At 39.8% G+C, this 12683-nt stretch overlaps 1 protein-coding gene across 1 annotated transcript in view; it reads left to right on the forward strand.

The window, feature by feature from the left end:
* Nucleotides 1–12683, forward strand: part of rnf17 (ring finger protein 17) — a 315372-nt gene that overhangs the window by 196271 nt on the left and 106418 nt on the right. The window contains exon 19 of the mRNA XM_039746236.1: nucleotides 138–253. Coding sequence (XP_039602170.1) covers nucleotides 138–253 — 116 coding nt within the window. The remainder of the gene's footprint in view (nucleotides 1–137; nucleotides 254–12683) is intronic.

Consider the following 12683-nt stretch of genomic DNA (forward strand, 5'->3'; position numbering starts at 1 on the left):
AAATATGTATGTTCTGCTAGAAATAATTCACACTATATAATTAAATGCTGAATTGGGTTGTATTGTATTGAATATCATAGAATTGTCACTTCATTTATACATATGAATGAACAACTGATTTTTCTTCTTTGTTTTAGGTACTATGTATTGATTTTGGCTATAAAACAGTATCAGATATTAGTATGGTACGAAAGTTAAAAGAGGAATATATCTCTGAAGGTATGGTACTGGAATGCTCAATAAGTGGCATAAGGTAAACAAAATTATTGCTTTGTGACAAAGTTGTGCTGATTGACTGTTACATGTAATCACCCAAAAAAGTTAATGTTTTTGATAGAAAGTAATCATTTTTGATTCTACATACTATTCTACATACTATTAAATTTTATAATAGAGTCATTACTGATGCTGCAAATGGCCTTTAATATTTAGAATGACTTATTTATGTTTATTTTTCACACATCACTCTGAAACATAACCAGTGCTCCCATTTTCATCAGGGACTACTCCAGTGTCCTAATGGTAATCTCCTCATCCTTTTTTAAAGTTTTTAGAGAAAACTGAAGGTTCATTTAAGTAGATACACTTTCAGACTTGTGGGTTGTCATGGAAAAAGTCAAAGACTTTCTGTATCTACTTTGGGAAGTTATGCCACAAGATAAGCCTCATTTTGCTTATATTCTGTAATTTATTTCAATTTAAATTGTTGGTTTTTGTAATGTTTTTGTATATCAAGAATATTTAAATATTTTTATTTTAATTATTTTTTTAATTTCTTTTTGTTGCTTTTACTGTCTTTTAACATTGCTAATTCACAAACATGTGACTATTTAATAAAATAGTATCAATCACATGCAATCTATGTGATTAGCTTGAATTACTTGAAATTTATTGTCATCCATGTCAGACACTTCAGAAATAATCAAGCTTTTGTTTCTAATATAATTTTTATTTGATACTGAGTGTATTAATTTAAAAATATTTTTTAAATATGCAATAATTATATATTACATAATAACTGCTTTTCACTTCAAACATATTATTTAAGGATATTCCAGTTTCCAATGGTCTTAGCTTCTCTGTCCATATTTTTTCATTAGCTTCACATTGTTTTCCCTTTCTTGTTAATGTTTAATCTGAACAGATTTTTTTTTATCTGTCTAAATGACAAGTATGATTTTTGTTACCATTTTTCTTATTTTCTCCAAGTATAGTATATAATATCAATAGAAATAAAAAAGCACAATAAAGTAATAAATTAAATATCTGTCATTGTATCTAGTATTTAAAATACCTTGAATTTGTACCTTCGTCCCTAAATAATCATTTTTAAATACTATTCTGTTGAAGAATATCTGTAAAAGAACTATATGAGGCAAATATTTTACTGTCCTAAAAGTAACGAGCATATCAAAACACCCATTTGTTAAAAACGAGTTTAATGGTACAATGGTAAGTCTGTCTGTTTCAAATGCGTTGTGCATTTACAAACCTCTGTTCACCAAATATGTTGGCCTTTCTTTGTTTAGGCTTCTTGTTGCCTTTCTTCGTTGCGCATTCCAGCTCTGTTGTGGATGACGTGAACATTAATCGGACATTCCCACCCTCTTGTGGACACCAAAGAACATCCAGCAAAGGCTATGGACGCTGGACACATTATCGCTTTATGTATAGAGAGATTTAATTATCAGGATTTGCAAAATATTCAAGTCTTTGCATCAAAGCACACGAACACTACCATAAACAGGAAGTCTTGCTTTTAGCAGTTTTCTGGAAGAGGATTACATTTTTTAAGACTTAAAAACGTTTTAAAATACAGCTATGGATATTCAAATTAACCATTAAAATTAACAGATGAAGCATCTACTCATCGTAAACAGGGCATCTCAGCTGGAATAAAAAAATGAGTACCATGTTAATGAGTGTAGGTTTACATAGGGTGTACATATTGAAGGTCTGTAAGGAAAACTAGTAAACACTTTAATATCAACTTTCATTTAATACGTTTTTGTAGTAATTGTTGTATGTAGTTACTTAAAAGTGAATATTTAATACATTTACAGTCTCTCTCATCTGAAATTCACAACTATTCTCTTAATGATTTGTCTTAAGAATGTTTTGAAAAGTAGTATATTCAGTTTCTAATGTTTTTGACAGTGTACGTCATTTGTTCCAAATGTTCAACATGTGTTTCACATCATTTAGTTAAGTACTATACTCATTCACTCTCCTGTCTATTTAATTTTTCTATATTTTCCAGAACTTTATACAACTTTACTTCATATTGCTCATATCTTTATATATTCTTACATTCATTATTTTTCAGTTCTTTTTTTTTTAAATATTCATCTCTAGCCTGACTATTAGTGTCTTTGGATCAGAAGCATACTATGGATAATCTTCTGCACTGTGGTTCGGTGGTGTCTCATAGCCATTTGGTACCAGGATAAGTGTCAAAGCAAAAGTTTCATACAAAGATGTTGCAGGGCCCACTCATGGTTTTTGATAATAAATTTGATAAGCTTTACCATCTGATTTTGGTTTGGGTCTGACTAAGGACAGGGTTAAATATTCAACTGTTTACAGATGCACAGTGCAAAGGACTGAAGCTCACTTGGCTGATCAGGGCCGGCTTTGAAGCATACAGCATGTTAGTCTCCTCCACTTCATGTTTGTGACAGGCTAACAAAGCACTTTGACTACACTAGCTGTTCATTGCCTTTTTCCTTTTCTTTTGATTCCTTCTGTTGCTTTTACTTTTTAGACAACATACACTCTGTACTTTCAGATTATCTCAAATAATTGAAAAAAAAAAGTGAATTGCAGTACTGCGGCTGATAGAATGCTATGTCAAACGTCCATCTCCAGCAATAGATGAGACCAGAGGCCAATGGTTAGCCAATAAAGGTGTTTTTTTTTTGCTATACTTTTTGTTAATAGTGGAAAAAAGTTTAATAGAAAATGTGCCAAATTGCAGGTAGTGTCATATAAGGTCAAGTATGGCAGCACACTATTAAACAGAACCTCTCTAACTGACTGGATCATTAAGGAATAAATTGCTAAGATACTGTACATTAATAATAATTAGTAAAAAAAAAATAGGATTGGGCTTTTTCTTGTTGTGTTGTAGTGGATTGGCACATTGTGGCCTATAGGAATATAATTTACACCTTAACTTCAGTCCATACATTACAGTACCCAATATTTCAAAACATTCAAAAGTGCAATGCTGTTATACAGATATTGCAATAGTGTCTTGTTGTGTGGTCATTGATAATTCCCACCACTAGAGATGTCACATTAACAGATATTTGGTACTAATTTGATATCAAAATGATGAAAATGTAACGGCACTATCTTGCTTACAATTTCAGTAGTACAGAGTGAAGCCTTGTACAGCACTGATAAGTGAATGCAAGTGGATGGTTTACAGAATTATATATAGTATAATGCACAATAATTTCTGATAAAACATGAGTAAAACTACCCATGAAGATGGCTCACAGGGCTGCCAGCACCACATTAACACATCTTAAAAATAAAAGCAGCAAAAACAGCACAAGTCTAGTCTAGGAAATTGTTATTGAGACACAATTATTTCAGCCTGTGTTTGCCAGAATCATGCTTGTCATTTAAAAAAAAAAACACACGCATGTATGCTTTCATTATTGCCACTTTTATCCCGTTAAGTAATTGTTTATAATGTAGATTCTGAGATTAGTCACTCGGTCATTTTAATACCAACTCCTACATAGTCCTTATAAATGAACTGAGGTTTTGCATTTATTCTCTTACTGGATGTTGGTTGACACATTCATCTATTTTCTAGCCGGCATATCATTTTCAGTTTCAAGGGACTATAGAATGTGGGTGGAATCTGCTTCACTGGCAGGCTAACAACAGTTGCATCAAGTAAAAACTGAAACAGGTTTCAAATGATGTGGCTATTAGATTTGTGTAAACAGGCACTGAAATGAACTGCTGCATTTGTTAATACCATAATAAATTTTATTTAGCTATTTGATGCTTCAAAGCACAAATCACATCTCTCTAGTAATATGATGATGCATCACAGAGTCATGCAGTTACAGCAATTCAGGCAATACATAACATTCTGAATATGGATCTATAATCATTAATCTTGTGTCGGTTGTTTGGTGTTTGAAGGCAAGCTAATATTTATGATTGTAACCCCTAATGTGATAAGGGTAGTGAAAACATACAGTATATTGTATTGTACTAACTCAATCAGTGAGAGAACAAGCAGTTGACACTGTGCAGAGAGAGGGGAAAACTGTGTGTGTTAATTGCTTTAAAGAATTTTGGCAAGTGGGACCTGGCAAGGAAAAAGATAGCTGGTGTTGTATGATGGCTGTTGAGAACTGCGATCCTCCTTGAAGGTGAAGAGCGACGTTCACACGGATCATAGCAGGATTTGATCAGTGTGCTTTCTTAATGAGGCAGTAAATGGTCACTTCAGGGACTATTAAACAGCTGTTTGTTTCTGTATGTTAATCCTTCCTCTGCTGTACCTTGGTTGTTACAATTTATTTGGATGATAATATTAGTAAATGTAAAGCAGCTTCTCACTTAAAATGAATTCACTATTATTAACATTCCATTAATTTTCAAATTCTGGATTTGTGATCATGCTAGATAGTAACAAAGTGTGATCACTCATGTAATATACTTAGAAAACAACAACAATGCAGAGTTCTTGAGTAATGAATGGACAAATTTGATTTCCCACAGGAAGCCTTGAATTTGGGACAGATTTGAACAAATAAAATAGTAGTAGCAGTTGTTTGTAGTTTTGTAGTTGTAGACATTTCAAATTTTAAATCAGTTTGCCTCTTTAGTAAGTTTATTTTTTGCTGGCAAGTGATGCAAATATCAATCTTACAATAGCAAATTGTGCAAACTCAACAGAGGAAATCTTTGACAAACTAGTTTTTAAAAGCATGTCATTAAAACAGATTTTTTAAAAATTGCTGAAATGAAAATATCCAGAATTGTCTTGAAATTTACTTATTCAACAGTACAGATGAGATGTTTACATTTTTATTTGTAGTATTGGTTTTAATTGGTATTTTTAAGTTAAAGGAAAGAAAGCATTAGAGAGTAAAATTTTTTTTCAGAGCAGGAGTAGTGATGAATTACCAAAGCCTATGGAAAAAACTTGTAATTCCGGCTCACCTTAAATCCCTTTGCACCTCTCCATCAGTGTCTTTTGTATTGTAAATGTGTTGATCAACACAAGCAGCCTACAATCCCATCCCCCACCACCGCCACAGAAAAGGCAAAAAGTTCTCCCACCTCAAGACTTGATTATCTTGGAGTAAAGTGCTGGAGTTTTAGAGGGTAAATAATATACCGTTATTTGGAACACATGCATTTCATGTGTGTTCCGTGTCTCCAACAATCTATGTAAACACATCGTTAAACATTTTTCATGTTTTAGTAATAAATGATAAAATGTAGACATGAACTGTATAATGTGTGAAGTCTAAATATCAAATAAACACTTTCATAAAAGGTACAAGTATAATACAATAGCTTCCATGGAGCAGCAGTAAGAACTGCTGACTTATAATCAAGGGCCCACTGGTTTCGATCCTGGCTGCTTTGCAAATTTACCATATTGAGTAGTAAGCTGCTCTTATTGTTAATATTATGGAATAAAAACCTACATTTGATTTGCACCTGTAACAGCCAGTGTAAACTTATATTAAAAGTTAGCTTTTTTTTTTTCACTTTTATTCTCTCAGTCACAATCAAGATATAACCCTCCACCTCCCCCCCATTTCAACTCTCACGCTATTAGTATTAATTTGAAACTCGGGATAACTGTAGATGTGAGTGGTTTTTTGAGACAATGGAACTGGAAATTCTCTGATCTGAAGGGATAAAAGCTGACACACAAATGCTGGTGTAACATGCCTTGTTGGTATCTCATTTTCACTTGAGTTATTTTGAGTGTTCCTGCTCACACTGAATTAGTGTGCACCTTATGGTCCATTATGTCAAAGCCGCAATGACAAAAAAAACAGAGACATAGGCATATACTGTATGATATTTGGAATTATTCATTTTATGACCTGTATAGTACCAGTCAGAAAACATCATCGCACTAATGCAATATTATTTGAAAATGAACAACCTCAGATCAGGTGTAAATTTATGGTATTTGTAAAAGTTAGCTTTTTTCAGTTTTATTCTCTCAATCACGTTCGCACTCTCTCTCCTCCCCTCCTGATCTGACCTTAACTAACAGTGTCAGCATAAATTGCGGTGGCACACTGTCACAGCACAGCTTGCATTCTTGACTTTATGAGTTATAAAAGCTCTTATGAAAGATAATCTTCCGTTCCCAGAGAATTTCCAGGTTTTGATTTTTGTGGTAACATATACTCTTCTAGTCACAGTGTCTTTTTGACTCCCAGTCACGTAGAATTTAATTATTTTCATTTTTGTGGTAGCAGTTCATCTTCTAATCATAGAGAATTGTGTGGTGGCTGATCACATAAACATGAAAGTTCTTTCAAGTGCTGGTTTTATGATAGCAGCTCATCTCAAATGTGGTACCTATTTAAATTTTTTTGGTAGTGATAGTTTGCCTGCATTTTTTCGCTCTGCATTTAACCAGTGAAATTAAATTCTGGCTAATCTGGAATTACTTTCAGTAGTTTAAGTCACCAAAAAATGAAAAATAAAGTAATTTTCAAGGTTATACAAAAAGGCTTTTTTAAAGGAACATCTAGCAGGTTTATACATTTTCAGTTTTTTTCTGAAGCAGTTGAAGTTAAATAAGCCTTGAAGGTTGATGTAAAATATTCTGTCAGGTGACCCAACTTTTGGTGATTACTTGACAATGTCTTCGTTTGTATAAAAGCAATGCAGGAACAAACTGTGTTTCCAAATCCTCTAAAGTATTATTTGGGTAATATTGCAATATATATCGCTATTATAATTCTAAGAAAAGGAAAACAGATCATTATAACCTTTAAAAGTGTAGGTTTTTGTGTTACAGAAATTGCAAAGAAAGCCAAGGTATCAGGGAGAACAGTTCACTACAACATCATAAGGAACCTAGAAAGTTGAGGAAACTCTTGACAGCAACAGATCTGGCCAAAATGGAAGTCCCAAAAGAATCAGAAGACATATTTCTGAAAGTAATGAGCTTGTGAGATAGGTACCTCATAAGAAGAGGTGTTTTGAAACTTTTGATGAGTAGATTGAGTGTAATAAGATAATACATACACACACAACTGTATTGCCTGTAGAACTTTAGGACAGAATGGTGTCGAACCATAGATCTAGGGAGGGCTGCAAAAAAAATTCTGCATTGAAGATTCCCAGGGGCACAATGGACTCTTTAAGTCATATATGCAGTAAGTCTGGAACAACTACAACACTTACTAGAGCTGGCTGCTTACCCCATCTGAATAATCGAGGCCGAATGACCTTGGTAAGAAAAGTGACTAAGAACCAGGTGGTCACTCTGGTGAGCTCCAGAGAAATTTGGGTTGAGATGGGAGAAACTCCCAGAAAGACAACTGCAACGTGCCATCAATCAAGGCTTTATGACAGAGTTGTGAAACTGAAGTCTCTTCTCTGTCAAAGACGCATAAAAGCCTGGTTGTAATTTGCAAAAAAGCACCTAAAGTACCCTGACACTGAAAAACAAGAAGCAACATGAACTGTTCGGCCTCAATTCTGATAGATTGCCCCTCGCTCTGGTCCAAAGGTTAATTTTCAGTCAGAGCAATGACTATAAATACAAAGCAAAAACAACACAGGACTGTCTTTGGGTCATCTCTTTGAATGTTCGAGTGGCCCAGCAAGAGCCCCAAGTTCAGCCCAATCAAATGGAGAGACCCGAAGATAGCTGTCCATCAATAGTCTCAATCCAGCTTGACAAAGTTTGAGAAGGTCTGCAGAGTAGATTGGCAGAAAATCCCCAAATCCAGATGTGCGAAGCTTGTCGCAACATACCAAAGAAGACTCCAGGTTGTAATCGCTGCAATGAAGTACTGAGTGAAGGATATACTGTAAATACTTGTGTAAATGGGATATTTGAGTTTTTTATTTTTAATAAGATTTTAGAATTTTTTTTTTATTTATTTTCGTTTCGTTATTCTGGGGGTATTGAGGATATTTAGTGTTGCTTGATGAAATAAAAAATTTAAATGTTTTAGCATTACACTGTGACATTGCAAAAGTATCATATCTGACCAGGCACCATTCTTCTGCCCAATATCATTACAATGGTAAAGCATCATGGTGTGGGTTGTTTTTCAGTAGCAATGCAAAGGGAAAAATAAACAGAGAAAAGTACATAGGTATCCTTAATGAACCTTTTCCAAGGAACTGTAAAATCACTATTTGTTATAATCATTCTTTGCCCTAAGAAAAGAAGCAATACTTTTAGGCCCGCTTGCAGGCAATGAGTTGATTGACTTCCTCTTTGTATGCGGCGGAGTCATTGTCATTACTGATGAGACCCACTACTGTTGTGGCGTCTGCGAATTTTATGATGTGATTCCAGTTGTAATTGGCACAGCAGTCGTGAGTCAATAAGGTGAACAATAAGGGGCTTAGAACACAGCTCTGGGGAACCTCAGTGTTCATGATGGTAGTCTCAGAGGTGTTTTTTCTAAGACGTACTGTCTGGGGTCTGTCTGTGAGGAAATCTAATAACCAGCTACACAGAGGGGTGCTGATGCCTAGTGGGTACAGTTTCTTTACCAGGTGTTGTGGGATGACAGTATTGAAGGCGGAGCTGAAGTCAATAAAAAGCATCCTCGCATGACTGTTCTTATTTTCCAGATGAGCCTGTGTCAGATGGAGTGCAGTTGCTATGGCATCATCAGTGGAGCGATTTCGGCGGTATACAAATTGAAGTTGATCAAATGTAGCAGACAATCTGTATGTGATGTGATTTTTGATCACCCCTTTGAAGCACTTCATGATGGGTGTGAGTGCTATAGGGCGATAGTCGTTCAGTGATGATGTTGGTGATCTCTTTAGCAGTGGAATAATGGTAGTGGCTTTGAAGCATTGAGGAACAGTGGCGTTGAAGCATTGAGGAACAGTGGCTTGACTTAGGGAGATGTTGTAGATGTCTGTGAAAACTGTAAGTTGGTCAGCACAGTCTCTGAGTACACACCCTGGTATGTTGTTGGGACCTGCAGCTTTCCATGGGTTGACCATGCGTAGGGCTCTCCGAACATCACTGTGGTCGAGACAAGAGTATTTTATCGTCCATACTGAGAGGGGCTTTTATTGCTGTTGTGTTCCTCAAACCGGCTAAAATATATGTTGTGTGTTGAGGAAGTCTGTGTTAATTATCACAGGGTGGCGGGGAGGGTTTATAGTTCATAGTAGGCTGGATGCCTTGCCATAGGCGCTTGGGATCTTTTGAGTCAGTGAAGTGACTCTGGATTTTATGCCCATAAGCACATTTTGCTGCTCTCACACCTCAGTTCAAGTTAGCTCTAGCAGATCTGAGAGTGTGTCTGTCCCCAGATTTGAAGGCCAGATTACATGCTCTCAGAAGGGCATGCACCTCCCTGGTAAACCATGGTTTCTGGTTGGCACGTGTGGTGATGTTCCTGATCACTGTCACATCCTCCACACACTTGGATATAAATCCTGTCACAGACTCTGCCTACTCCTCCAGGTTGATGATGTGGTTAATCGTGGCAGCGCCTCTAAACACATTCCAGTCTGTGCATTCAAAACAGTTCTGGAGTGCTGAAGGTGCTTCCTCTTGCCAGGTTCGTATCTGCTTTGTAGATGGTTTGCTTCTAGTTAGTAGTGGTCTGCATGCAGGAATTAGCATAACAGAGAGATGGTCCGTGTTTCCATGGTGGAGGTGAGGAGTTGCCTTGAAAGCCTGTTTGATGTTTGTGTAAACCCGGTCCAACGTGTTTACTCCCCGGGTTGCAAAGTCAACCTGTTGATCAAAATGTGGCAGAACTGTCTTTAGGTCGGCTTGATTAAAGTCTCCAGCAATTATATAAACACAGTCCAAGTTTGCATTGCACTGACCGATTGATATAGTGTGTATAGCACTGCCTTTGTGTTTGTGCTGCTGTTGTACACAGCTGTAAGTGTCTACCTGTACTTGGCAGGTAGAATGGTCTGCATTTCAGTGTCAAAAACTATCTTCAGAACAGTGGCTCAAGACAAGTTCAACATTTGTGCACTAATTGTTGTTTATGTATATACATACACCACCTCCCAGAGATTTTCCACTGAGAGCATGAATCCTATCTGCTCGAAAGTTTGTTTGTTAGTTCAGAGATATACTGTATGTGTATATATATATATATATATTGTAAAAGACCGAGAGAGACAGTAGCAAGGGTTGGGGTTTTCCGGCCCCGTATATTGTACAGAAAAAATAAACAGGTCAAAATCATAAACTAAAGAGTTCATAATGCGCGACACCGACTCCTGGCGTCGCGGCCATTTTATTGGGGAGGAGCCGGAAGTGGAGGAATGTCGGGAAGGACCGCAAGGGAGGATGGGAAGGATGACGTCAGGGCAAGATGGCGGAGGAAGGGCGGAAGTATCGCACTGCGGTCATCCATGCCTATGGTGCAGGACGGTCTTTTTGCCTATGAGGAAGCAGAGGGAGAAAGTTAATACCCCACCATTCCCTGGCGCGCAGTGGTTGCCCAGGTGCTGTCGAATCAATCCGCGGCCTCCTACTCGCGCGTGCGTGACACGATCCCCCCCTTAGCCCAGGACCGTCAGGTCGGGCGGACCTAACCGAGAGGTCGTGAATACGAGAGAGGGCATCGGCATTGGCCTGAAGGGTGCCCGCCGATAAGCGACAGTGAACTTATACGGCTGTAAGTCCAGGAACCACCTGGTGACCCGCGGATTCGACTCTTTGTGCAGGGACATCCACTGAAGTGCAGCGTGATCAGTCACCAGAGCGAACTCGCGACCCAGCAGGTAGTACCGGAGGTGGGTCACTGCCCACTTAATGGCCAAGGCCTCCCTCTCCACTGCAGCGCACGGGTCTCCCGGTCCATCAGTTTCGGCTAAGGTACATCACAGGGTGCTCGACACCATCGGCGCTTTGGCTCAGCACGGCACCCAGGCCTGTGTCCGGCGTCGGTCTGGAGAATAAGCGGAGCCCAAAATCGGGCGTCCGTAACACAGGTGCCGGCGTTAGGGCCTTCTTTAGGTCACTGAGCGCGTGTTCTGCTTTGTCGGTCCACACCACGTATAGGGGCGCCCTTTTGTCAGGTCAGTCAAGGGTGCTGCTCTTCGAGAAACGGGAACAAACCGGCGGTAGTAACCCGCAAGCCCCAAGAAAGCCTGCACCTGTTTCTTGGTACTCGGACGGGCCATTCTAAGATGTCTTTCACTTTGGAGCTCTGTGGCGCACCTGTCCTTGTCCCACGAGGTAGCCTAAATATTTGGCCTCCTTTAATCCAAAAACACTTCCGGGGTTTATGCGGAGGCGGCTTTAGCCAGTGTTCGGAGGACAGCTGCGACCTGCAGTAGATGCTCCTCCCAGGTGCGGAATAGATGACAACGTCATCCAGGTAAGCGGCGCTATAGGACTGGTGGGCTCAGCACTCTATCTACCAGGCGTTGGAAGGTCGCGGGCCCGTGCAGCCCAAATGGGAGGACCTTGTACTGCCAGTGCCCGCTAGGGGTGCTAAAGGCCGTTTTCTCCTTTGCGGATGCCGTTAAAGGAATTTGCCAATACCCTTTTGTCATGTCAAGGGTAGTCAGATATCGAGCCGTACCCAGCCGCTCAAGGAGGTCGTCAATGCGGGGCATGGGGTAGGCATCGAACTTGGAGATCTGATTCAGCCGTCTAAAGTCATTACAGAACCTCCAGGAGCCGTCTGGCTTGGAGACGAGGACAATAGGGCTGGACCAGGGACTATGGCTCTCTTCAATTATGTCCATGTCCAACATACGTTTCACCTCCAGTTCGACCTCTGCGTTTTGCCTCCGGAGTCGGTAGGGCCTCTCCCGGACGATTACCCGGGCTCCGTGACTATATCGCGTGCTCAATCAGCGCGGTCCGGCCGGGTGACTCGCTCACTACCTCGGGGATGGCTCGGAGTGTTTGGGCTAACTCCTGCCGCTGCTTGGGGTCAGCTCTTCGCCGAGGTTAAGGGCAGTTGTGCTTGTGAAAAGGGAGAGTGACCTACGGGAGCTGGGAAGCTCCTCTCTATCTCTCCAGGGCTTTAACAGGTTGACATGATAGATCCTCTCACCGGTCGTCGGCGGTTGGGCTGTTTTACCAAATAGTCGGCAGTCCTTTCTCTCCTTAACCTCGTAAGGCCCTTGCCAGTGGCGAGCAGCTTCGAAAGTGGGAGGTCGGGGCGAGCACCATAACTTCGGTCCCGGGCGGAACTCCCTGAGGGCGGAGTTGCGGTTGTAACACCGGGCCTGCGCTGCTTGCGCACGAGTCACGTGCTCTTTTAGGAGGGGCCTGATCTTTGTGAGTCGGTCGCGCAGTTGCGCTACGTACTCCAAAATATTAGAGGAGGGAAGAGCCTCGGCCTCCCAGCCTTCTTTTAGGATGTCGAGGATTCCCCGGGTTGTCGCCCGTATAGTAATTCAAAGGGGAGAAGCCCGTAGAGGCCTGGGGTACCTCCCGGTAGGCAAAAGCACGGCGGGAGGAGCTGGTCCCAGTTCCTGCC

Source organism: Polypterus senegalus, chromosome 2 (assembly GCF_016835505.1).
Source record: "Polypterus senegalus isolate Bchr_013 chromosome 2, ASM1683550v1, whole genome shotgun sequence".
Classification (NCBI taxonomy): Eukaryota; Metazoa; Chordata; class Cladistia; order Polypteriformes; family Polypteridae; genus Polypterus; species Polypterus senegalus.